We start from the raw sequence: 27,757 nt of genomic DNA, 5'->3' as shown, positions 1-27,757 counted from the left end.
GTGCCTAAGTCAAGGGATTGTGACGACAGCGTTAGCTGGCCATTTGAAATGCACACTTGGCATCCTGCGACACCCGGGTCAGGGGGTATCATGAGAAAAGCAAACAGAGACTTTATAACAGACACCATCTAGCCTCCAACTTCCCTTCCACTGGCAGTGACACTAACAAGCCACCGCCAATTGTGGTGGGGTTGGAAACATCATAAATAAATCAATTTGTAATTCGATGCGCGTAGCTAATTGATTTTAATTGTGCTCTGCGGTCTGTCAAACTCAATTTGGCGCACTCTTCGCTTTTCGACACGCTCCTGTTTTTGCAGGACATGGCCCTGGACGTAGAAGTGGACGTGAACGTGGACGTGGACATGAACATGGTCTCGCTGCCGTCTAATTGCACGTAAATAAGCCGCGGTTCGGTATCCGAGCTTTGAACACGGGACACGTGCATGCCTCTTCCATGTCCTGGCATCTGCAATGCAAATTAGTTGACTTCAATTAGCAGGCACTGCATCATTTTGTTGCATCCGTTTGGTCTCTGAATCAAAAATATTAGGCCGTGTCCTGCCAAAGGACCAAAGCATCTAATTGGACCTTCCGAAAGTCGAATTAAAACCAGAGCGGATGTTCGAGTGGCGCAACATGCGTGCCAAGTGTTCGTCGAATAATTGTAGTACCTTGTTGTGGGCCTAGACTTAAATTGATCGATGAGTTTCGAAACACATCGTCAGCTCTGATACTTTCAAATATTCCGAAAGAAATTAATTGCTTGTCTAAATGAAGGAAAATATGGCACAAAATCCAATCAAAAATATCTATATAATTAATGTTGGAAAAAGCGAAAATCCATTCTGTTTCTTGCCGCTCGAAAGGAGTTTATTTTTGTTGAAATAAAAGCAATTGGATTAGTGCAAGTAGATTGCATATTTTTGGTTACTTTGTCGATGATTGCTGAGACGTCAAGGATTTTCTGCATTGGCAACCAGCACCAGCACAGAACCGCATTGCTTCAGTTGAATTTTTATACATTCTGTTGCCATCAACCGAAGAGTGGTCGGTCGGCCATTATTTTGCTGCTTGTTTGCTTGCAATTTAATTTAAATACACAACCCAAAACTTTCCAGACGCTGCGTAAACGAATCGAAATGTGAATGTATTTTTATATTTACTTCAACTTATTTGCTGAAATATTTTCTATGCAAAATCACGCACAATTCAAATGCTTCTCTATAAACAAGTATTTGTGTTTTTTTTTCAAGAGCGAATAAGGATCCTTGTACATAGCAAGTGAAATATTTTGCGACAACACACACACAGCGTGAGAAACGAAGAAGGATAGAGAGTCCTTTGACCGGGAGTGGGGAGAAATGTAAAACGTAAGAAAACTACTCCTCTCGGCCACAATTGAAAAGAAATAACAAAGCGCGCTTCAATAATTTCGGAAAAGCGACGGGAAAAACTAGGAAGCACAAAATATAATACAAAATGCGCATGCAGAACGGAAACGGCAAAGGCAGCCAGCAAAAATGGAAAAACTTGCGAAAAACGGAAGGGGAGTATGCATTGCATTGCATTGTACTAGATTCCTTCTCTTATATTTCTTTCAGCTCTTCCGCTGCGTAACGGCAAGTTTTTTCACACTTTGGCAGGCAAACTAAATGCAGACAATAACCAGAAATGGGAGGAGTTCGCCAAATAACAAAGAAATACTCGCCTTTGTTGAACAAATTTTTGAGTAAGATTTCTTAACGCCAAAAATCAACAGAGGAAATTTATTGGATTGGAAAATCCCTGGGGTCACCGGTAGGTCAGCACAAATTAAATGGAAAGCAATGAAAGCCTGACCCAAGAATAAGAATACAAGGCAGAGTTTAAAATTAACACACATTTTATTTAATTTCACCACCATTTACAATATGCCCATACAAGGCTTTTATTTATTTAATTTAAATTAAATTAATTTAATATTTTACTTTAAATATATTTTTACACACATTCTCCTCACGTTCCATGCCCAAACACATACCTTTGATTTCTGTCATTGGTTTATTTAGTTCTTAAATGTTCTCATAATTTGCACATTTAAAGTTGAATCGGTATTTTGATGTACTTAACATATGTATTTTCATTTTATTTGGTTTTGCCTGCTTAGCTTCCTTTGACATTTATTTGTTTGTGTAAACATTTATATTTGAATTGTGTACGTCCTGCTTTTATAAGTTTTAAACTCTTCTTTCCATCGGCCATCCAGCTTTTGGGACTGTTTTACGACTAGGCTAGTTTATAAATGTTCTCTTAACCTTAATTTGTTTTTTGTTTTGGTTTGTGTGTGTTTTGGCTTTTTTTTTGGTTTTGGTTGTTTTTATTTTAGCTCGCTAGTAGATACCACATCTCAAAATGCAGTTTTTCTGGTTAAAACGAAAATCAACAAGAAAAGCAGTCATTAAATGAAGATCCTTGAAACTAACGAAATGGGGTTTGAATTACTTATGGATTTAACTAACTGGTAACACGCGCTTAGGCCAGCTCCTGTATCCGCGATTCTGGCCAGGCCAGTTGCTGTCCGTCCACCTTAAAGGCGCCACAGCTGGACAGGAGTGCTAGAGTGCATTGATGCTTCTCCTCCGCTCGTTCCTTTCGCTCCATTTGCTCCTTGGAATGTGACATCGGAGGGGCAGCCGTTTCAGTTGCGTAACTGGTTTCAAATGCAACCTCAATTAGCCCCAGCAGAGCCGCCAGTGTGGCCATTACAACGGGCGCCGCAAGGACGCCGGGCAGGATTCGCCAATTCGCCGCTGCGGATCTCGCGAAATATGTGCTGAAAAAGTTCTTCAGGCTCGAGTCGGAGGAAAGCGTAACTGCAGTCGGAAATGAAATGAAAGGAAAATAGAGGCGAAACCGGATTCGGAGTCGGAAGGCAGATGGATCAGTTGGGTTGCGGCGTAATTGGCTTACAACTATGGCAACTTACCACGTGCCGGTATGGGATCCTTCTGCGGTGTGCCGAGCTCGATTTCCTTATACTCCTGGTAGAGGTCGCCAATTTGCGCAGAGCAGCGCAACAGCAATCCGCCGGGATTTTGGTTCGAAGGGTAGCCCGGGCCCCCGTGCTCGTAAACCGAGTTCTGGCCGTACATTCTGTTGTAACTGTGCGGATTCACGCTCGAGAAGTGCACTGCCTGCAATTGCATCTTTAGCGAAACGCGCGAAACAATCAGGTTATCGATAGTGCGTATGTACTGGGTCTCCACATCGCTTATCTGAAAAAAAGATACAATTCCCAAAATTAAATATTAAGCCTCTCTCCTTTCAAGTTAAACAAAATAAGTGAAATTTAAGGATTTAAAATTGTTTTCTTGCAGAATATTCGTTGAAAGCTTAAAAGGTGAATTACAAAATTCAAATACATAAACATAAAAGAAATTACACGGATTACAGTTTTGTATAAAAAGAAATATATTATATAGCACTTAAAAAAATTGTTGATTGTTTGAAAAAAAAAAAATGATTTAATTTTATTATTATTTAAAAAACAATGATTAAAATAGTATCTACAAAAAACAGAAAAAACAAGAATCTTTCTCCGAATTATTTATTAGCTTAATGTTCTTTACTTTCATATTTTTTACTTGTTCTTTACTTTTATTCTTTTCAGTGCCTTGTGAAACGAACAAGGGGATTATAATTTTAGACTGCGCCTGTTTATTTTACGCTTGCAAATGCATTTGAATATTTTAAGGCGCTCCAAGGAGGTGGCGGGGCTTCAACATTTGGCAACGTTTAGCCCTCACGCTCGTAATACTTTTGTTTGTACTTCTTCTTCTTTTGGCCGGTCGGACGGACCGAGCAGAAGGAAAAAACTTTTGCCAGCCAGCATCTTGTCGCCATTTGCAAGTTGGCACAGTTTGCCGAAGAGCAATGGCGGCGGGACAGAGAATGGTCTGAAGCGAGTGGTACGGTAAGGGGATTTGCCACATGTGCTGGGGGACACTTCTGTATGCATGGAAATTATGTATCAAGGAACTTTATCTGTGTTAATGCAATGCAGCAAAAAGCGGCGGCGTCTAAGGACAACACAAACACCAAAAGCAAAGGGAGTTATTTCGAAAACCGACCACCAATCACCCTGCTAAAATGATTGCTTAGATAGCAACTATTTAATTCTAACTTTTTTGTCGGAAAAAACTTATATTTTTTTGTTTTATTTTATACCAAAAATGTTGATACATTTTCAAAAATAGTTTCGGATATGAATTCCCTACTTCCCTATCCCTACTTCAAAACTTGTAGGGAATACACTTTCCATTAATTTTTTTTGTGGAACCCCACACAATTGCGCACATTAGTGGCTGCAGCGTCTGCAGTCCTTGCATGTCCTGCCGATAGGGCAACGGTTTGGGTACATTGGACATGGCCAGCACCGCCTGCCTAACAGCGAAAAGATCCAAAACTGACGAAAGTTTTCCCAGTTCCCTGCAGGCTGTGCCAGCTTTTGCAGCTTGCCTTGCTTGTACTGTGCCTTTTGCTGAGGGCTTCCCTTTGCCATTGGTCCACTAGTATGTCTAATGCGCTATTTGTGCCTTTCCTTTGGCTTGCATTGGGCCAAATCCTCATCCGCATCTGTAGCTGTAGCTGTATCTATATCTGTGTCCACGTTCTCGCAGCGTAAGTCCACTTTATTTGCGCCATCTCTAAGATGCTTAAACTTGCATTTGGCTTAAATGCTGCCAGCAGCTCCTTCATGCGAGAACAGCTTTTATGCTTAATGGCAGTTATTTAGTGCAATTCACTGTAAAATTGTTGCCATAGGAGAATGTGCCACTCGCCAGCTCCGAGTCCTTCTCTATCTCCACCATTCTCTTCAGTTCACTACAGCTCTTCTCTAGTTCCCCATGAGAAAGTGTGTGTGTGCAAAAGGATTTGCGCTTTGATAAATAATTTTTAGCCATACGCATGTGCATGCCAAAAAGCAGATGTTTAACCAGCAAGAGTTCTCCTACCATTTTCATATTTTTCTTGGCACTTTTCTTTATTCTTTCTGGGCTTTGCATACATGGGAAATTATATATTTTTAATAGTGGTGTCCATGGAGGCTGCCGGAGCCTCCAAAGAATTCAAGCCCCGAACTTATGTGCGAATTTTCGGCAATGGAGCTGCATATTGTATTGCAGCTTATAAGAGTTTTTGGTAAGTGTTCGACTAATGGAGCATGTGTCCTAGATAAACTGAAAATATAGCTACTTTATGGGGAGCGCTTTAAGTCATAGATCTCGGCTTAAACTCAAGAGCAATACAAACAAATATTTGTAGTGAATTCTACAGACTTTTAGACCAATTCTATTTTAAAATTTAATTTTAATTTTTGCATTAAAGAGGCATTTGAATTCGCTCCAATTTTAAGTTTAAATGGGAGCAAATAGTATTTGGGTTCAAACCCATTCCTTTTTCCTGTGACACTTTGACTGCAGGCATAAATTTCCATGTATTCGTTCAACCGAAACTTTTGTGACTCCCTTCCCAGACCGATTCTCCGAAAAGTACAATAAATATATTTTATATTTCATCCAATATAGTGCAAAATTTGTCCCCCAACTCTGGGTGTGCGTTTGTGTGTTTGGGGCCAATGCATTGCCAACGTATCAATAACAAATAAATTGTGGATAGCACTGCAATATCTTTCGGCCCGTTACTGCGCCTTTTTGGGGGTTACTTTGGGCCTTCTGGTTGCCAAAAATGCTAGTAGGTACAGAAAAAAAAACTATGGCACAAAGGACTATGGCTGCCAACTGCTGGCTGAGAAGCTTTTTCAATTTTCCGCTAAATTTGGCAGGGCTCAAGTGCTATTTGTCTTCATTAATGCGAATGCGCCTAGAAGTTTGGCAAACGCCTCTCAAAGATTCCGGAGTCCAACGTTCGTTCAACCCTGATGATGGCAAATTCTGCGTAGCATTTTTAAGCCGACGCCAAATGACATGCAGCAGTTATTAATTGGCAATTTACATGCCGAATGATTAATGCCCAGGCCCCGGGCGGAAACAGGCAGGACCCCAAACAGGAGCCACAGGAGCAGGCTGAAACCAAAAGCACATATGTCGCAGGGGTAGATGCTGATCTACAGTTGTGGGCAAAATAGTAGAGTTGGGAAATATTTTGAATTTCTCAAAGATACAAAAACATACTCATAGATTTTGTAAGCCTTATATTCCCTAAAGATTCTTTCCATTTAAATTGTATTTTTGGAATTTTTTCTCAAAATGTTAACCTCTGCTGTGCGTGGGTGTAGTTGGTCCTTCAGGGGGTTGAGGGTGGAAGCATTTGGGTCCGGACCTCTTGCAAATTACTCCTGTGGCATTTCACCGCAAAAACTTTTGTCAACAGAAAGTTGTGGCTCCTTGCCGGCGCACCTTTTAACGTAAACTTTGCTGGAAATGTAGGAAGTGCCTGAGTGTGCGTGTGCTTTCCTTCCTCGGACCCCTTTCTCATCCTTGTTGATTTGCACAGCATGAAATATTCATTTGTTTCCTGTGATCGGCAATTGTAATATATCTTCCTCCTGCGGTATCGTTTTCTACTCAATTTTAGTCAATGTCTGCCACGTTTGCTTACTGTTTGTTGTCTGGCTGCCATTGGTTGCCATTGCCAAAAGTTCTCAGTGGCCTTGCTGGTGTCTTCGTCGGCCCCTGTCTCCCTGGCATAGCAACTTAAACCACACAGCATCGGTGGCAGCTCCGAGAGGCATTGCCGATAAGCTATCATTTCATTTCCAGGCAACAACCCGTTTGAATATTCTCCCGGACGGAGCCCGGAGTTCGTTCCGGGTGAGAGTTATTGCGGTGCAAATGATTTGAATTCATTTATCATGTTTAATGCGAGCATGCCAAGTGCGCTTCTGGAATGTGGCAACCATTTTTCAGAAGCATTGACATCGCTAGACGCCACCGCCTTTAAAGTGTCAGGGGCTGGGTCTTAAGACTAATAGAGAGCATATCCTCAAAGAGGATTTTGGCTAATAAAATCAGCACTTGAGCAACAGGACCTTTAGCTCCTGCTCGTATTGTGCTTCCAAAATATTGTATAAAATCCATAATTTGAATTTTGGTATATTTGGTCCAACGAAAGGAACGATTTTCTTTGTTCTGCGATAACAATGAGAATCTGATCCGAAGCAGTGCCTCTATCCACTCCTAGACAGTCATGCAGAAATGTTTCGATGCAAAATTATACATTCCTTTAACCTTGTAATTCCATTTTCCTACCAACTCTTCTGGCAACATTTTCCCCAAAGCAAGATTCTAAGCATCAAGAGAAAATGTAAAGCTGCTGAATGGGGGAAACTTATGCAACCTGTTAAGCACGTGGCAGGATATACAGACTCCACTTCAAGTTCCCCTGGCTCAGACAGAATCCTTTTCAAACGCAAATAGAACGAAAACCCAGAGCCTTGCCTTGACCGATTCAACTGCTCTTGACATCCAGGGGCCTGGGGTCAAAAATTTAACCCAAGCGTTGGTGGTGGATAGGTGGCGCGTCGCATGTGGCATGCATATTCATAAAATTGCAATGGTTAAAAAAAGTTTGCAGGAAAAGAATACAGTTACTCCACAAGCTCTGGCACGGGGCGGCACAGGACAACAATGGCAACATGACAATGACGACAGCTACCAAAAGTGAAAATCCACATGGAGTGACAGCCACAGAGTCTTTGCAAGCACAGCTGCGGCTTCTGTTTGCAATCTTCAGAGCTGGCAGCTTGGCTTATTTATTTTTAAGCCATCTAATGTACAAAACCACATTATTTTTAAATAGATATGGTACTTTTCCAAATGTTAGCCTATTTTTTATCTTTCTTTTATTTTTTACTCATCTTTTTTCTAAATTGTTTTCTAATTAATAATTTTTTAGTTATAGTTTAAAATTATTACTCCATAATAATAATAACATTTACACATTTTTATAACCCTGTAAAATTATCATAACATGCTTGCTATCATCTTGCAGTTGAGACCTTGTGACATCACAGAAACAGACATGACGATCTGGTTATGTTTGCAACCGCTAAATGACAAAGAAGCCATCCTAGTCACAGATGCGGTACTCTATGTTCCCTGCCTTATTTTCTCGCCCTTATTCTGCTTCGGTCTCCGCACATGCATTGTTAATTCACATGACAATCCTTACGCTCGCTGGCAGGCTGTGAAATTGCGCATACGCCACGGTGACGGATGGACGAGCCCCCAAGGCCAATGGTAGCCGAAAAAACGCACAACAAAATGAGGGAAAGCTCTGCAGAAAAACCCTTTTGATTAAAGTCTTGTCCTAGCCCATTTTCGTGTTCATTTCTCAGCAGAATAGACAAGCACTTCAAAGGATACGCCCTGCTTTGAACACAAAATAGCCGCTGACCCGCTGTCAGATTTGTTTTTCTCACAGCCGAAACATAAAATAAATTGAAACAGACCAAGCAGCCAGGTTAGTAATATTTCATTGGAGTGATTGCAGATTGGAGCTGGGAGTACTCACCACCATGTTGTTGATTGTGAAAGTCAGCTCGGCCCGTGGACGTGAGGGATGTGTGCTGCAATTGGCTCGCAGGACATCACCAGGCTCATATCGCGTATGCTCTGTGGCTAGTAACGGACGTTTATCGGGAAGTTCTGAAAATAGGAGTTAAGAATTTGTTCATTATTTTAAAAATAAATTCTTTATTTTATTTATTTTTTTTTTTAATAATTTTTTTTTTTTTGTGTTTGGGATTAGGCTTAAGCGAATTCAATTAGTTGACCGGACGACTGACACAAAACACATTAATAGAGGCATAAGTGGAGCCGGAAACCCCGAGAACCCTTCAATCACAACCGCAAGGCCACGGCAGAGTCCTGCTCACTTTCTACGCTCAACTTTTTAATTAAGTCAACCAAGGCGAAGACACCAACGCCACCAAGAACAACAGGAGCCTCGGCACCAGAACCGCCACAGGACCAGAGTCCTGGGAGATGGGTGGCCAACAAAGTAACTAATGAAGAAAGTAATTTCCATGACAAAGGCGGCAGCAACTTTGCTCTTTTCCCTGGCTCGAGGCAACTTTCTGTGTGTCTCGCTTTCTAATCCCCGTCCTTCTGCGCTTTTTGCCTTGCAGATTTTGACCTTTTTGCGGGCCAGCATCGAATGTTTCTTGGCCTGGCCCGGACCGGCTTTCGTTGGCTTTGAGCCCCGTCAAATTCGCCCTAATGAGGGTCAGTCTCAAGACTGTGGAGACTCGAGTTTAATTTAGCAGCTGACCAGCCTACTTTGCACTTGGTTTTAGCTTCGACTCGTGTCATTAAGTTATTAAAGTTAAGGCTGCCCAAATGTTTGCCAACTATAAACTTTTGACTCGTCGTCGGCAGAGATGTGACTTAATGAAAGCCAGAATTAGCATAACTTTTGCCCGAACCCAGCCCGTCCCACCCAGTCTTTCAGATGCGGTTGGGTATGGGTGGCCTTGAGCAGACGGCGGCCCGCTGAATGGCCCCGCCCCGCAAGGACAAAGTGTTTATTTTATGTGCCACGCAGACGCCGAGCTGAAACGCAGCCGCCTCCTTTCAGGCTTTCAGGCTCCTTGGGCCGCAATCTGATTGCCACTTGAGCTCATTAACACACGATTAAACCTCAGAGTTATTTACACCGAGGACGGCGCATAAGCGAATGAGTGCGCACAACTAAACCGACGACTGACTGGCTCGATGCATAAAACATCAGGCGGAGCAGCAAGGAACTTGGAACTATGCTAAGAACCAGAATCGATGAAATTAAAGCGCAAGTTTACGCAGATGAGATGGGCTGGCGATTGTTAAAGTAAAAGAAATCTGAGCTAGCCACAGGACTTCATGGCAGCTTCACAAAAAAAGTTGCTTTACTTCTCTGAAAAGAATTTATGAAATAAACATAGAACATAGTGTATTCAATCTATTCTATACAAGGATTTTTAAGGTGCATTGAACTTTATAAATAAATTAATTTTATTTTATAATTTCAAACGCCCAATGCCCAATACCTTTGGGTTAATTTGTTTCTTTTCTAATTTCTAATCATATTCGTTCTAAAAATCCAATGATAGAGTGTTAGACGGTTCCCTCAGTGTAACTACAATATGGAGCCTATTACTGGCCCTTCCTGCTGGTGGCTACAGTAATTTATTGTTTAGCCGGCAAGTTATTGGGGTTTTAGTGTCGACGACATTAGGCCTAAGCCGCAGAAGCTTACGCACATACAAACACAAACGAACCGGCACACCCACAAAATAGAGCTACAGAGATATAGGGATGCATAGATATGTATACTGGTAAGCGAACAACCGCCAAAGCCCGAGATTTGAGGCTGGCTGGCGCTGTCAGTGTGTCAGTCCCCGGCCGGCTTATCTAGCATTGATGTATTGTGTGTCCCGGGGACCAGAGAGCAACCAATTAAATGCCGCAGCGTTTAATGAAACTTTAATAACTTGAGCGATGCGTCCTTGAAGCGCCGCGGGGCATTGGCAGGCTCATGAATTTAAAGCAAATACGCACGATCAAAAGCTTTAATCCCCTGATGCCAGTTACGCAAAAGCGGCCAATTAAATGGGCTAAATGCGGCGTTAAATATAAAGCAGCCAGCGAGCAGGAGGCAGGAGGCAAGCGGCTGGCGGCATGACGGGAAGACGTTAAGGCATTGGGAATCTAATAAAGGCCAGCCCAGAACGTCAGACATCTGAATGTTTAATGCCGGGCAACAAGCAGCCAGCGAGCCAGTCAGCCACTGAGCCATTAACCCAGTCGAGCTCTCAATCAAACACACGCACACCCAGCGGGTTCCCGTTCGAAGGACCCTCGAAGGGGTTGAGGAAATAGGGCGATAGGGAATAAATCCAGGCCAGCAAGTGGCATAAAAATCAGCGACTAAGCAGAATTTAGCTGTCGAAGCGCATTGGTGAAATGCCTCAGGCTAAGCGGATGGAAAGATTGAACGAGACAGGCCCTAGAATCAGGTCGCATTACGCATACGCCCCATATGCTGCACTCGCAAGTGGCGGGGCAATTGTTCAGCCTACACAGGAAAAATACAAATCCCATCGCGGCACTCCACTTTGTAAAATGATGTTGCAAGAAAATGATAAATTTAATATAAGGATGTATCTCGTATTAAATAAAGAAGGAACTTTCTTTGTTCAACCCCATTGCTTGTACACGAGTGGCTGGGATTTAGTTGCCTCTTTAACTCCCCAGACAGAGTCTCGTCCCATTATTGCCAGCTGCTGGCAGCGTAAAAGCCAAATAATTGTTAAGCCGAAACGGACTACTGCTCATTGGATTTCATGACCCTGCCACGCTGATTAAATTCGTAATTCAGAGCGGGCTCCGCGCCACGCTCATTTAAAACGCATAAAGCCGTGAAATGCGTGGGGCACAGGTAAGACTACCAAATGACCCCAGACAGAGGCCACCCCCTTGCCACACCACCCTCATTTGCTTCATTTCCCAGCCACCAGCTTATCTGGCAAAGACGAAATGGCCTGTTAATGACGCAATTTTCAGCGCAAAACTTTAGCAACCAGCACCGGGCCGGCAGCATCGGCATCAGCATCAGCTGCTGCGACCTTGGCCCCTTGGAAAAACAAATTACCAAAGAACCAAAAAACTTTTACTCTCCAACCACACAGCACTGAATTTAGCCACGGACCGATGCTCGCCGATCAAAGGAGAATGAATGTCAAAGGCTGCCCGATAGCTGATACTCTCACCCACTTTCGCTTGCCCCTGGAAGCTAGGAGCTGGAAGCTTTTAAGCGCACTTTAGGCCAATTTGGTGAATCAGCTTAGTCGGAGACAGGCCAACCGAGCGAGATGAAAGCGAAATGTCCTGAATGAAACTTACCAACAACTTGCATGGTGTCCACTGCGGTGGCGGTCGAAAAAAGCGGGGCATCGGCGGTGACTTCACATGAAAAGTTTCCAGAGAGACCGAATCCAACATTGCGTATGAGTACCTGGGTGGCATTCGAGCTGGTTACCTGTTGAGTAAAAACAAAAAAATTAATACATGGTCCATGCTCTAAAAAAACATGCAAGTTTTCTCATTCTAAACTGAATTATTTGAAGGCGAAAAAGTCCATGGAACTAAGTATACAATCCCCAAGATTGGGGTAAAACTTTAATTTGTGCCGAAGGAGTAATATTATGCTGCACTTAAACAAACTGTAAATCGAGTTCACCTGCCATCGCTCAGCTGCCCGCAATCTGACATCGAGTCCAACAAAGAAATGCACTTAAATTTATTAAAACAGCTTAAAAAACAAACAAATACAAACTTAGCCACCAGCCAACAAACAGGAGGCAGGCAGCCAGCAGAGCAAAGCGACAAGAAAAAATTGCCTCCGGCTAGGTAAAGTAAAAGTTTTCGACGACAAAACAAAAAATAAAATAGAAGAGAAATACAAAAAACTAAAGATAAACTCACTGGCACAAACTCAATAGCCTGATGAAATATTTAGCCAGATTCGGAGCAACTTTATCGAAGCAACGAAATTGCAAGAGCCCCGGCTGCTGCCGCAACCCTCCCATGCAATCCCCATCTTTTACCGCCGCCTGGATAAACTTTTTCAATAATCTAGCCAAAGTAGAATTACCCCAGTCGAGACTCAATTCTCCGACCTCAGCCTGGGCCACGCCTCCACAGCCAAGCCAAGCCTGCCTGCCTCCGTATCCGATTTTCGCTCAGCAGATTGCAGTTTTTTGCAGGTGGGCGACAAAACTCAGACGCAGCATGCAAAAATTTAAATGAAATTTTTGCCGCAGATAGCCGCGCGTTGATAGCGCCCACAAAAGCTGGAATTCCGGCAGAACGGCAGTCGTCCGGCCAGGTGTCCTCTGGCATTTTTTGAATAACCGCCAATAACAATAAAACTGCCAAACTGAATATGCATGAGCGGAAAGTTTAAAATATACAATATAAATAAATGCAGTGTGCGCGCAATTAAGGACCTCGAAGTGGTGTTTCCAGGAACCACCGATTCTGCTTTCTTTCAGGCTCAATGGCCAGCAAAAAGTCTACGTTCTTATACAGGTTTTTTTGTCATGTTATTCTTTTTGGTTCTATTATCCCAGACTAAGGATTTTATTTATATTTTATTTAAAAATTTTCACAGATCAACTGCGAGAATAAAGCCCTTAATCTACTTTTTTATAAAACACAATCATTTGACTCAATAATATAAATAAAATGGATTCATAATCTGTTTTTAAAACATGTGCCAAAATCTGATTAACTTTTTTTTTAAAAAAAAAGCCATCCTCGAACCAATTCTTTCTAAGGTACTTACATCCACATGAATGCCGGGGAATGGAAACACTTTCGTATTGGGAAACTCGCCGGGGGTGTATCGATAGAACTCCAATTGACCACGATAGAATTTGGCCGAGTAAAGTGGGGCCCCCTCCAGGTCGTACATGCACTTCAGCACCACATGCTGGCCCCGTCGCACCGCCGGTGGTTCGATGATTAAATTGACATTGCGAAGCGCGCATTCGACGAGCTCTGAAAAACATAGATGGAAAAAAAAACTTTGATGAAAATACGTCCAAATGCAAAGCCGGGGGATTCCAATTTAGTGTATTTATTTAAATAAATTATTGAAATATTGTACCAGAGCATGATCGGTGGTGACACTGATAATACATAATCCACCGCTTAAATGCCACATAAATGCTTGCTTTCCAGTTGACGCAGTTTGTTTTTGGTTCTGGTTTTATATTGCCAGAAAGGTTTATGGTTGGCATATAAAAGGATGCAAAAATAAATTTACCTGGTCTCGGCGTAAATACTTTCTCCAAACATTGAACATTGAATTTAAAATAAATTTTAAACGCATACATGCAAATGTTTAACTACGAGTCTTCTTAAGGCTCATAAATAATTATCTCAGTTATTTATTCATATATTCAACAAAACAATAAAATAGTGGGTATTTAAAAGTTCACTCCATGAAAACCACTGATTTAGATGTGTCCGTTTTCTATTTTTGTTTTCGGTCAACTGACTGTTATATTTGGCGCTTAAATGATTTATAAATATTTTTTCAGCCGTCGAAAGCTTGATAGATTATGGTGGGATTTTTGGGGCAAAAATACAAAGCAAGCTCACAAAATTGAAAATATTGAAATGAAAACGTCTGGCAACTTTTAAGCCCGAAAAAATTGCCCAACTCATAAAATGATTTATTTGGTAAGCCGGGAGATAATTTTGTCATTCATGCCAAATACCAATAGATTATATTACATTTAGACTTTTCCGAAAGCAAAATGCTGTATTATAAATCAATGCCAGACGCTTTAAATATGCAACCAAAATGATGTCTAAGGCCACTAAATCGAGCCCCCAAATCCCTGGCGACCTTGGGCAATTTTCTTGTTTGCTCGCCAAGTTTTATTAATTACCAAACAATCAACGCCAATTTCCGGCAACTTTATGGCCGCCCATTTCTGAGTCGTTTGTCAACAAATGCGTAGCATAATTCAAGGCGCCAGCCAGGAAGCTCTTGCCCTCGCGTTCCTGCTCTTGACTTAACCAAATGCCATGGAGTTGGCTGTTTTACAGCGTCTCCAACATAGCCTAACAAGGCACTCAAAAATTTTTTTATATCTTATTTGGGTCACATTTCATGCGGCTGTGCCCTTAAGAATAATGGCACATAATTTGCGGCTTTACCAGCAGTCCCTTTGAGAGAATGGGATAAAGCTGGGAAAGGAAGGAAAGCGAGAATAAAGTCCGTGGAATGTGAGTCAAGGATTCGGTTCCTTGTAAATCTCTCGCGAGGCGAATAAAATAAAATTGTTTTCATTTTTTCTACACGCCAGCTGTGCGTAATTCATTACCTTCGGGAGTTGTTTGCATATCACCCGATATCTTTTGCCACTCGATGGGAAACCCGCTGCAGCATGCTTTTCCGAGGCACGACCTTCCGAGGCATGGATGGCTGGTTGGAGGAAAATTGGTATGATTTTCATTATGCCACCGCTGTTGCCCTTTAACATTTACTCCATTTGCAGGCTGTAAAATGAATTCTTGCACATTGACCTTAATGACCACCGGGGCCTGCTGGCATAATTGGCCAACTGCCCGTGCGTCCTGGCCAGGGACACCAACAAAACTGAAAAGAAACCTCCCAAATAAAGGAAAAAAAGAACGAAATACCTGCCTGGCAGCGCTGAACTTAAGCAGTTTCTTAAAGTAACTGCTAGCCACATAAATATTTGCACACTGAAATCGAAAATTCCGCTTGTTTGCCAATTGAAAATTGGAAAGTGCTGTTGCAGGTGCTAGCCCGCTGAGAGTTTTCCCAGCAGCAGCAGCAGCAGGAGCAGCAAAGAAAAACTAGGACCTCGAGCTGGAGCTAGAGCTCAAGCTGAAGCTGAAGCAGCGAAATGCAACCGCAAATACTTGCTTATTGCTGGCAAAACTTTGCTTGTTAGTGTTTAGGTGGAAAGTGCAGCAAGAAATCATAGCAATAGCACAGCACAGTTGGGTGCACAACTGAGCCGCAGGAAAACCAACACAGGGCATCCAAACAATGTCTATAAATCCAGTCGCACACATACGCACAGGCAGCCTCGCCAAGAAATAGTTGGGAAGGTAAAAAGTTTGCCCAAAAGTCACATATTTGTTCGATTTTGCTAAGTGCCAGCTTACAAGTGCCTTGTCCTTATCCTTTTGCGATTTGTTTACATGGCATGGAGTCGAATACCCAGATACAGGCCCCACCGGACCCACCTCCTACCGATTTCTCTCGATACCCGGGGATCTGGATCTGAAGGACGGAGTTCCCACTACTAAATATCAATGCAGGTGGCCCGGGTTTTTCTTTGTTTTCAGTTTGTCTAACCCACACTGCCAGGTCTCAAACTGGTCTTCTCCACCGGACCGAAAGTCAACACTTTTCACGCTCCTTTCACCGCATTTTCTTGTCCTGCAATCGCCTTGTTTATTGTTGTCCGATCTGGCCAGAATGCGTCATTGTTGGGTTTTTCATCTAGTTAGGTGAGACCGCAAGTGAGACTGAACTGAAAAGTTAAAGTGCTGCTTTTTACGGGCCAACTCCAGCGGTCGTTGAAAATTTATGCTTACCAGCACTTCGCGTACTCTCAAAATTGCTGAAATAAACCATTTGCTAAAACTCAAAACGATGCTACTTTCAATCTGGGGTTCGATTTGTTTCTAGTTGAAAATTTGGGCATAAATGCTTTTGCTTTGGTGAGTGGATTCCTGAAATCCTGAAAACGTGGGAGGCGCACAAAATAAACAAGCTCCCATTTCCGATTCGAAATGGGACGATGTGAATATCACAGCATTATAATTTGCAGAGTCGCTTCCATGCCAAGGGAAGTCTAAAACAAACAAACAAACAAACATTGGGGCATCTGCCTGGTTGTAATATCTATGTGCATTCATGTGTACGTGTGGTGAGCATTGTCCCGGCATTTAATAGGCTTTTGTTGCACAGCCTTCAATGGAAATTGTTAAGTCCCGCTGCTGTTATTGCTCCTTGGCATGTTTACCAGGAGCTTCCACCCACTGCCCATTTCCTCCATTTTACTCCCAATTCTGTTTCAGTTTCCCATCAGCGTCCTCATTGCCTGCATGGCAGCTCATTGAAAGATTTATCATTCACCAGAAACAGCATGCTTTGAAAATGAGAGGAAAGCCTGAGAAGGGAGCAATACACTGTCAAAAATGTACACTTGTTTTTTGAGCTGATTAAAATCAAAGCCCATTAGCATTTCCAGAAGCTTGTCCCTTAACAAACAAACAATAAATATTCAAGGATATTATTTTATACTTCATCTAATTTATTTATCGATTTATCTGACAGTGTTTAGCAGATGAGATAAACCACCTGTCTGGGGTCCTGAATCCCAGCCACTCGTGTTGACACAGCCCACATAGGCGTCCCATACACATGCATAATGGAATTTCTAATAACTGCCTCGAAACAGTCGAGTCCTCCTGCTGGGTCAACAGCATTTAGGAACCCAAGGCAGTGACAATAAGCGTGCTGTAGTTCATTTGCTAGAATCGTGTTTCGGTTTGTTTTCGAACTGGATGCCGTCAGGGTGCCCATGTGCACTTAGTCCACATGCTGCTCGGTAGTAAGGAGCTCACATTTCACTACCAGCCCAGCGCAGTTCATTCAAAAGCCACAGCAATTTAATTAACATAAAAAACGCAACTCGCACAATTCGAAGCCATAAATCAAAAGCCCGCACACGCCCAGTAGTAAACTAATACCAGGAAAAAACCGGGTCCCAAAAAAAGCAGGACCAGAAAAATGTCTGGCAAAAACTGCAATCGGTCAGGAAAAAGGGTTGGTGCTGTGGACGGAAAAACGCTTCTAATGAATCCAAAAATGATAGTTACGGTCCTGGCTCTTGTGGAAGTTCTGCTCCACTGGAAATGGACTTTCGGCCGGAGTCGGTCTTGTATTTGAATATGGAGTTACTTTTGTTTTTCCGCCAAGTTTCCTAGCTGTGCTTGTGTCACAGCAAGGGAATGGGGGCCCAACCCAAAACACCGATCCGAAAACATAGCCCCACCAACCCGTTCGTGTCCAGAGGGTATCAGCATAAACAAAGGACCAGCATAATTTAGTTAAAATCCCCTTTGTCCGAGCGGGCGTGGCACACCTCGGCGAAGGAAATGAAAAATGCTGATTATGAAAACGCAAACCGTAATTGGTTGTGTATGTTGTGTGGCGCCTAAGTCGGGTGTGTTACTGGGTGGGCTTATAAAGACTCATTTTGATTTTGATTTCACAATTTCCATTTGCTAATTGCTTGACGATTAAATTGAATTACGGATGACAATTTAATTATGTGCCCGATAATCAAATATTGAATTAAATAATAAAGCAAAAACACCAAATAATTTAAATTACATTTAAATCGCTGTGTATTTCAATTAATAGCCAGCCCGATTAATTGATAACTAATCCTTTTTGTCACTCAATAATGTTCACTTTTTAGGTGGTGGCAGTGGTTTAAAAAAACACAAAATCCAGGCAAACTCGAGTTCAAGCCCCAGGGGAGCCAAAACAAAATAAAACCAGTGAGAAAATAAGAAAACACTCCTTGTCTGTTTTCTGCAAACAGACAGAATGGTCTGAGTAAACAATAGAAATATATGCGATAAATGAAAAAATAATAACAAACATTAATCCGAGTGTTGCCTGCTCGAGTGCCCTGCAAGTGGATGATGATGATGGCTAAGGCGACTGTGAAGGAGAAGGCGATGATGATCCTGATGATGATGTGCCGAAATGGCGCACTCTCTAACCCGTGACCCAGGGCTTATCCTCGCACTGCACCGTGGTCACGCTTTTCGAGTCCTTAACTCAGCATCTCTCCGACGTATATTGGCCCGAATGTGTTTAGTTGTTTACCACTGTACAGTGAACACTGCTCGCCTGCTGGCACTCCTTAGTCTCGTGATAGTCTTCCGTTATTCTCCGCTTTGCACAGAAGCGCTAAGCAAATAAAACAAAAAGGATAACTGTGCAAATATTGTGCAGACGAGCGGGCTAAGGGGCCCAATGCAAACAGTCACTGTGAAAAACATAAATATGCATGTGTGAGTGGGAAGGACGAGTGTGTTTGTGTTTTTATTTTCATGATGGTGACATTGCAGTACACCCACATACATAAGGCGGTTGGTTGCTTAGTCGGATCCTATAGTCTCCCCTTTGCGAATCGCCAATTTTCATTTACTCGACTCCTTGCGCACATAAATATACACTGCGAGGTCTAAGGTCAATTTCGTACATCAAAACTACTTCAATTTTCTAAAATTTACTCCATAACACGATTCAACCATGACCTTTAATCTGTTTTCGTGAGCATATATATTTACTTAAATTTATTTTTAAATGAGTATATCTATAAAAATGTATCTGTTTTAAAAAAATTTAAGCTTTAATGGCCTTCTCTTTCACTACATTTTAATTACGTTTTTCGAGTGTATCGCTCCACATCGGCTTTGAATGTATGGGTTTATTTAGTTTTCTTTTTGCCCTGCTCACTTGGCGTATACGCAATGTCTGCGACTACGACTCAATTGAGGCTGGCCGGCAAACATTTTGTTATCTCGGAACCAGCATCGATGCCGAATGGATTTTTAGTTCAGCAATTTTTATTTTTCCTCCACCATTGCGTTTTGTGTGCATGCCGACTGTATTTCTTTCTTCTTTTTTTTTAGCTTTTTTCATAGCTTTTCTTGTTCACTCAGTTTTTCCATTTGGCCCAGCCGGAGCGTCAGAGCGTTTATCTCGCATGCCGCATCGCGAACTGCTTGTAAATAGCATTCATGGCCTGACACTAATGGAACTTTTGACCGTTTGTGCTATCCGTAGCCCCTGCCCACAGCAGACCACTCACTACCATTTCCACACACCATTCCATTCCGAATCCCCTCGCTCCATGTCCGCCGTAGGGCCAAAACTTGAACGCCATTCATCGACTTCACTAGGAATGGTTTTTTCTTGGAAACATTTCCCCAGTACCCTAACCTTTCTTTTCAGTCATTCGAATTTCAAATATAATAGTTTTTTTGTGATCATTAAATATCATCAGAGTACGGCTTTTGGTAAATGTCATACCATTTTGTTAAAAACATAAATCTTATATTTTCATTTTAAAAAAGTATAATTTTTTAATGAAAATCTAGTCCTTATGACACACTCCGAGAGAATATCCAATTCGCTGTTTTTCCGCACAATTTTTTATCTTAATTTTTTCATTCTCATGGCAACGCGAATTCACGCAACTTCGTTTGTTTTTTCAAAGGCGCTTTTTTCATTCATATTTCTGTTTTTTTGATCACTTTTTCTATTTCGCTTCTGGTATCAATTTTGCGAGCCAACAGTTTGTCGGGCCTTTCAACAAGTCGTTGGTGGTTTGGATTTGGATCCAGTCCTTTCCGCGAAAATACAAAATCCAACTGCGGTGGGAGCTAAGCAATCACCTCATACTCCTGGCCACCAGAGGCATTCGATTTCGAGTTACTCTACCTTCTAGTCGAATTGATATGAAATTAAAAACTGTCTAATTAGCAGTCGGACACCAATGTTTACCAATATGTGATCCATTTCCCCCGCAAGCTTTACGATTTACAGTCGGATGAATTGCACATAAAAGTTATAATGAATTTTCGACTGACCAAACCCAGGTCCCAACATTGTGTTTGATTAGAAAATTAATCCGAGAGCTATTTCAAATGAAAATTCGACCAGAAATGGGGAAAGTGGGGATGGGAATTCGGAAAGTGCAGCAACATGGGGCGATAAGCGACAATGGTATTCGGAAATTTCATTTTTGGTAACTATTTTACAGATCTCGGAACTGTCGCACAAATGTGGTGTCAATGTGGGAAATCCGAGGGCGGCGAGGGGCTGGGATTGGATTTGGGACTGTATCCATTTCGTTTTATGTTTACAATTTGGCATGGTTTTTGTGCCTTCTGATTTATGCATAAATTGATGCTACTAGTTGTTTGTTTGCCTAGTTTGTTTGGCTCGCTGGCAAAAAGCGCATTTGCCATGGACATCCTGTCCTGTCCTGGCCTGTTCCGTTCTGTTCTGCGTTCGCCGCCAGCCCGACCAATTTCTGGTTGGTTTTTGGCCGTGTAGCATAGCAAGGCAATGGCAAAAACATTCATAATTTTAATTAAGTCATAGAAACGTGCTGCACACAAAAACGCAGAGAAACTGCAACTCGTGCATTTGCCACGCTTAACTTTTGTGTTCCTCTGGATATTTCCGCCCACCGCCGCCGGGCGTTAAATTTGCCTTTGTTTTTTGTTGTGTTTGCTTTTGGTTTTGTTTCGAGTTATATTTGGTTACGATGCTCACAAAATTGCACTTGAAATTTATCCCCGAGCCTTATTAGTTATTTACGCAGCAGGCGCTCGCCCCATAATGTGTGAGTGTTGCTTTGAATGAGGATGCGGATGGGTCTGTGCAAAGGCCCTCGTGGCGTTTTTTCCACCCAGAAATCCCCTTAACCCCGCCCGAGCAAATAACCCTTGGACCCCCTCAACAGCCCGCCAACAGCCATTGCAGATTTATAGCCTGCAGCAGTTTTTAGTGTTTTCTTTTTGTTTGGCCCAGCGTTTTGTTTATTTGGTTTTGCAATTGTTAAAAGTTTATGCCGTTTTTGTTGCGGCTGTTGCATTTCGCACAGTATTTCCACTTGGATTCTGCAAACAACAAGTTTTTGTTTTTTGGGGAGTGCCAGTGCCAGAAGTATACAAAATAAAAATCGAGCAAAACAACTGAAACAAAACTGTGGCTATGCCAGTTGGGATTTTGTCGCTCTGATTTGTTCCAAATATTTTTAGGCAACGTTGCTTAATTAATCGTGAACTATTGCCCGATCGAGTTCAAACATCAGGATTTTCCGGTATACATATTTTTCAACCGAATTTAATGTATCAAGACGCACAAAAGATTTGTGTAACGTTATCTGGAGGTTTTTAATTACAATTTGGTTTTAAATGGTTTTCCATTACAATTAAAATATCAAAATCATTGCTAAATAAAAAAAAAAAAACAACGAAATTTGTAAAATATTTGCAAATCACAAATTATCTCATTTAATTTATAATTTTCGCAGAAACTTTTGTTCAACCAACTCTCCTTTTGCCTGTGGCTTTTGAAGTTCCTCGAATTTCTGCATTAATACCAATTTGCACTTGTCAATCAAGGCAGCACTCCGGCCAGAAACCTACAAAACTTCTAATGAGCCTAATTATTTCAACTATTTAGCCAAATACACAGACACAACTGAGCCGTCTTGGGAAGGAATTGCGGAAAATTGGGGAGCAGCAGTGGAAAGCTGGGTAAGGCATTCCAATGCTTGCCAAATTTTGCTAATGATAAATAAATTATGCGACAGACGCCGCACAAAATGGCAACCCACGGTCTCACCGACCCACCAACCTACCAACCCAGCAAACCCACCGACCACAAGCAGAAAACAAATAAACTCTCTTCGCAATGCCAAAAGATAAGTATGCGCCCCGTGGTCCCTGCCCCCGGCGCACATTAAAGCCAAAAGCCCGGCCCTTGTGGAGGTACGAAGTCGGGTGGGTGAATGGTATCGCATTACTGAAAGCAAGCGCACATGCGTTAATAAACAAAATCTGTTGCTAATGTACAAAATAAGTTAATTATGGCAACCCAAATGCGAAAAGCGAAATGCTCGGATGATGCTGGCGACAACTTTTGCAGCTTTTCGAAAACTCTAGCTGACACTCTCGTTATAACCAAGGCGGGTCGGGGCAATATCCACATTTGGAAGTTTCAGAAGGGGATAGACATTGGATAGGGTAAGAGGTGATCCCCCCGGCTGCAATTCGCTTGCACTCTGCTTTGTTCTTTGTGTGAGATAATTGCGTTTTATGGCTGTGGCAAGCAAACAAATAAACAAGCTGGCAAACAGTCGAGATCGGGTTAGGAGGGTGTATAAGCATACCAGTCATGCCACCAAAACAAATAATTACAAATTGCATTAATAATAAACAAACACAGACGGGGCTAAGCCCCCGGCCCATAGAAAACCCGGAAAAAACCCCTCTTCTGGAACAGATACACTATTACGATTTACCTTTTCTGAAATTTTTGTCAAGTGCATAAATTGATTGCTGGCCGAAATGTGTTGGCGCCCTCGAATTTATGCCACTGCTATTTTCACAACGTAGAGCCGCTAGAAATTTACATATTTTATTTGTAATTTGTTTCCCGTCTGTCAATATTATTTTGCAATTAATATTTCAGAGATAATTCTTTACTCTCTGACTGATATCAGCTCAATCAGTAGTTCAATAAAGTCTTAGTAAATAATATGAATTATACTTGGTAATTATAAAAATCTCTATGGACTAAAACTATTATTTATTTCAAAGTTTTTCATACATTTTTTCAGTAGGTAATATTCTTTTGTACTCCATTCTAGAGTAATATCTAGTCGGCTCCAGCTAAAACCCTGTTCATACACAATAGAGGAGTAGTATTCGGGCGAACGTCAAAATTATAGTTGAATTGCATTCTGTTATTAGTTAGCAAATGACAAAATTGATTACGAATTGATCTGTGTGTTGTGTACTGATGGGATTTATGGGTATATACATCCGATTATTTTGCACTTTTCCAATTTTATAATTTGATGGAAACGAGTTTACACAATCACTGGACCGTAAAAAGCCAAATGGTAAATCAAATCAAATTTATTAGTAATCATGGCACTCAATGCACTGATTTATCACCGCACTTCTTTTGGGAGCGTGGATATTGCCTGCCGTCCGTCGTACATCACAACAATAGATTCCCATTTTCGGTTCTAATTCACTTTTACTAATCCACCACTTTCCCGGCAACCCTAGCCCATTAACCCCATCCATTAGCGCCGCGGCCTCCATCTAATAAAGCGCTGACTCTAACGCCTGTGTTCCTGATTCTGGCCCGGTTTTCGGTTCCACTGATGCACTCACTCACTCCCCGCACACCGACTGCAAATCTTCACAATGCCGTGAAGTGCCAAGGACCTACAACAACGCAATCGATTGAGTCACGGATCACGGAACACAAATCTCTGCCCCGACTCACTTTGTTTTTCTCACCCCCACTTCGAGTGCCGAAAAATGCACTCCAATCGGTGCAGCCGGGAATCCACTTCGATAAAATGCCACTCAGATATTTGAGGCTAAAATTAGAGTTCAATTTTTGAAAATAAACCTGCATAGTTACTGATAAATTTATAACCAATGAATTCTTTTTCAATAAAACGTAAATCGTTGAAAACTATAATAAATATGCAATTCCTTGAAGACTATAACCTTTTAAGGAAGCTCTCCATTTTTGTGCTAGCATTTACTCGGCTAGAAACTGCAACTGCAGCATTTCTGACTAGAATTCCCCCGAATTGAAATACGCTGCACAATCGGACGCGATGCTGCTTAAGCTGTTCATTAGCAGCCGAGTAATGAAGCAACAGCCTGACACAGATTTGCTTTGGCAAGTGTGGAAACGACCCTTTTGTCAGCCCCGTGCCTGCATCGATTCGATTCCCCACGATTCTGTTAGGTTTGTGGCCATGGCGACACGGCATTGGAGGGTCATTAAAAACTTTTTACAAGCATTCAGCATCAGCATTAGCGCTCCAGATCCCGCTCCGGAATGGAGTGTGTGCGGAATCTGATTCCGCTGTTGATTGTCATTGACAGCCAGTCGAGTGGATCCCCATCGTCTCCCTCCTATCCGGCGGAATGACACCTCGCCACCGCTTAGAAATCGACGACTGCCTCTGGCTGTCAATCCTTTTTATTGCCCAGCACTTTCCCATTTCCCTTTTCCCGCTTCCATTTTCCACTCTCCACTCTCTTCAGATCTTTGCCACTTCGTCAATCAATTGGCGGCTGTGTTGTGCCCTTTTATTTGTATTTTATTATGTCAAAGTGTTGTTTCGACTGCCATTTCAAGTATCGATTGTTTCTGTGTCTACATCTAGCCGGAGTATGTGTTTCGGGTACCCTTTTAATTTCGGTTTTCGTCGGGCAAAGGCTTCTTTAAATGCATGGGAATCTCGCGACCACACTGGAGTCACTTAATTGAGCATCCATCGCATTGGACTTGGCGAAAAAAACGTACAAAAAGTGGAGCAGACGCAGTCAATTGAGTTAGGGGTTCGGGTTGACAGTATGCCTGCCTCCCAGATGGCCTGATACCACTTGAAAAGGGATGACAGTTCTCGGAGGGACGAAGTGGCATTCGAAGCCTGACAAATACTTCATTAAATTGTACAAATGAAACTCTAAGTCGAGTGCTTGTGGTCTTTTATTTGTTGATTTTGAAAATAGTTCAGACAAGCAGATACTTGATGACTTTAATATTAAAACCTAAAATATTGTTGAGATAGTTCGTGTCAAAATTTTGAGAACAATATTTTTAAAATAAGCCTTTGCTTTGAATTTTCAATGTGGGCCATAAAATGGCAACTTAAAACTTTGATGTTATCCGCTTGGTAAACATTATACTTGGCATCGGGATTAATCCAAACAAGAACGATACTTACCCATGCTCAGAAATAGTACAGCTAGCAGCAGCAGGCAGAAATTCGCAGAGAGAGTCCAGCGGTTGGAGTCGCATTTTCTCCGGCTCTGACGATGGCCCGGATCCGTGGCTCTTTGGGGTCGCATTTCGCAGATTCCTCCCAAGTCAGTGGCGGACAAATCTTCTCGCAGTTGCAGCTCTAACATTTCTATGGGGGAAAATGCGAGGACTTTGGTGCTCGGGCAAATGTCTCGCATTTGTAGCAAGACTATTTAATAAACACTTCAACTTCACACGCCGCACTGTCTACTTTGTGTTGGTCTGGTGGCTGGGGAAAGGTTGGGGGAAATGGTATATGCAAATTATTAATGCCCGACTGGCAGCAACTTGGTTTTCTTTGCATTGGCAAGTTGGCCCATAAATAAATTGTCTGCCGCTTTGGGAAAACTTTACTAATAAACAGCCGGATAATTAATATATTCCCCGCACCACGATTTTTCACTTTCACTCAAGTTGGCTTTTGATTGGCACTCCACGAGTTTGCACATTTTGCTGATTGTTTATACATTCCAATTTCCGCTGGTTAATGGCTCTGCTTCTGATGGTTTTCCTCTGGTCTAGTTTTTCTGCAGAGAGTTTAGACAAAATCCATTTGGTGGTTTTTGGGTTCTTCACTTCACACACTCATAAATGGCTTTTGTGTCCAGCTGTTTTGGCCGGAAGTACACTGCAAAGCGAAATGGATAATAAACAAACTTTAGACGGTGTATATTTAAAGAGAACAGCTGTCACTTTAATAGCATTTCTAGTATGCGAACAAAAAGCGGAAATAAAAGCCAAATAAAAGAAAATAATATATTTTAAGAGGCAATTTAACAAAATCTTCAACATTAAATTTAAATTTTTTTAAAATCCACAGCACCTTGTTGAAAATCTATTTTCTGATAAACTTTATTAAATTAAATTATACAACTGTCTCCTTTTCGTGTAAACAAAACCGAAACAGAACCGAACTAATAGGACTTCCGCACCTACGACAAGTTGACAAACGACTGAGGAGTTATCAGGCCGTTCCCCAAGAACACACCCCGAAAGCCGAAAAAGACAGCCCTAACATTTCCAAAATTAGCGCCCTGGAAGTGCCGGGGGACAGCGTGTTGCCGAAGCCAGACGCATGTTGCGGCAACATGCTGCGGCAACACCGCGACAAACAGGAAATTCTCCAGTGCCAATGCAAACATAAACATGATAAACAATAACAAATCATCTGAAACAAAAACCGAACTGCAAACAAACCAAAAAGCAGAGTGTAATTTAACGAGAACAAAGTGAGGGCTTTGTGAGCGAATTTTTTGTTCCTACTAATGAGGCTGTGCACAAGTGGCATCCACTTCAACTTCATACACACTGGCACTGGCACTGGCACTGCTATGTCTGTGTGTGTGGGGCAAGGCATGCTTAACCCTTTCAAATGACTGGAGGATGCTGCCACTTAACCCGTTACTGCCACTGTTTGCACTCCGCCCTGCGGTCGCCGCTCCGACGTTTTGTTTATTTAAGTTGCAATTACTTTTTGCCACCCCCATGCAACAAATTTTCCGGCTTTCATTGCCGCAGCGTTTTGTAAGACTCTAGCATTGGGGGAGTGGCGGTGAAGGTTGTTCCTTGCATAAAGGAAAACACAACTAGATCCACTCAAGTGCAATGACATCATGGCAAGCATTCATAATGCTCATTAGCCAACAACTGCCACCCCACCTGCCACCCAACTGCCCCTACCCTGTTTACCCCACTCGGTGGCCATGTCAAAATGCCATTTTTATGTGGCACACGCGCTGCACTGTTTCTGGCGGCTTATCGATGCTGCCTCCATTTATACTTCCATTCAGAATCACAAAAAATACAATACATGTAGAAAAATAATGCTTTTAGTTTATAAAAACTAAATAGCTTAAGATATTTTATTTAAATTTTTATTGTAGTGGTAACACTAATGAATATTAGATCTTTAAAGCTCTGGCCATGAGCTGTTTTATTTTATTCTTTAAGTGCACCGATTCAACACTTAGTTTTTATGACCAGCCTGCAGCGCACCTCGATTAATGCATATACATATAGCGGGGACCGTGAGGCGCGTATATAGAGCTATACGCCACAACGACATGCCCATGCACTTAGCAGTTTTATTGTATTGTATGTCTCCCTGCCGAGCCAACGGCATTGGCTATGGAGGCAACCCCTTGACAAACGCAACACGTGCGATTTGAGAATTTTATAGGAGTGTTTATTGGCCTCTTCAAGACCGTGTTGTAGCTGGTCCCCCTTTTCAGGTTCCCCTTTTCCGTGTTTTCCAATTTCTCCCCCTCAAATGGGAAACTCCAGTTCCGCTGACATTGACGACGGTGACAAGTTTTTAGTGCTCCAATGAAAATTAAAACACATAAAAATGGCTGAGAAACCGCACAATTAAATGGGCGGATTGGCAGATGGGACTGAGCCCGAAGGAAGTGCCATATGGGTGTGTAGTATATTGTTATGTTGTGTCTGCTGAGGGCTATAAACGATACTCTGTGTTTACGACGGATTCAAGGCCATGTTGTCGAGCACAGCTAAATTATCCACGGGGACAAGTGATTAAAACATTAATCAAATTAAA

The 27,757-nt window shown here is 42.1% G+C and overlaps 1 protein-coding gene across 3 annotated transcripts; it reads right to left on the bottom strand.

The window, feature by feature from the left end:
* Nucleotides 1–1,885: 1,885 nt before the first annotated feature.
* Nucleotides 1,886–26,168, bottom strand: beat-IIa (beaten path IIa). 3 transcript variants are annotated; one of them, XM_017246852.3, is made up of 8 exons: nt 26,024–26,168; nt 25,124–25,828; nt 13,330–13,544; nt 11,886–12,021; nt 8,518–8,651; nt 2,969–3,257; nt 2,485–2,855; nt 1,886–2,405 (listed from the first exon to the last, which is right to left on the bottom strand). In XM_017246852.3, exons 2-7 carry the CDS (start codon nt 25,356–25,358, stop codon nt 2,515–2,517), a joined length of 1,350 nt encoding a protein of 449 aa, XP_017102341.2. In that variant the 5' UTR covers nt 25,359–25,828; nt 26,024–26,168; the 3' UTR covers nt 1,886–2,405; nt 2,485–2,514. The 3 variants fall into 3 exon arrangements, with proteins under 3 accessions (XP_017102341.2, XP_070137919.1, XP_017102340.2); XM_070281818.1 differs by having other exon boundaries at nt 1,886–2,855; XM_017246851.3 differs by lacking the exon at nt 26,024–26,168 and having other exon boundaries at nt 1,886–2,855; nt 25,124–25,946.
* Between the last annotated feature and the right edge of the window lie 1,589 nt (nt 26,169–27,757).

Source organism: Drosophila bipectinata, chromosome 3R (assembly GCF_030179905.1).
Source record: "Drosophila bipectinata strain 14024-0381.07 chromosome 3R, DbipHiC1v2, whole genome shotgun sequence".
NCBI lineage: Eukaryota > Metazoa > Arthropoda > Insecta > Diptera > Drosophilidae > Drosophila > Drosophila bipectinata.
This window is presented reverse-complemented; position numbering and strand designations above follow the sequence as displayed.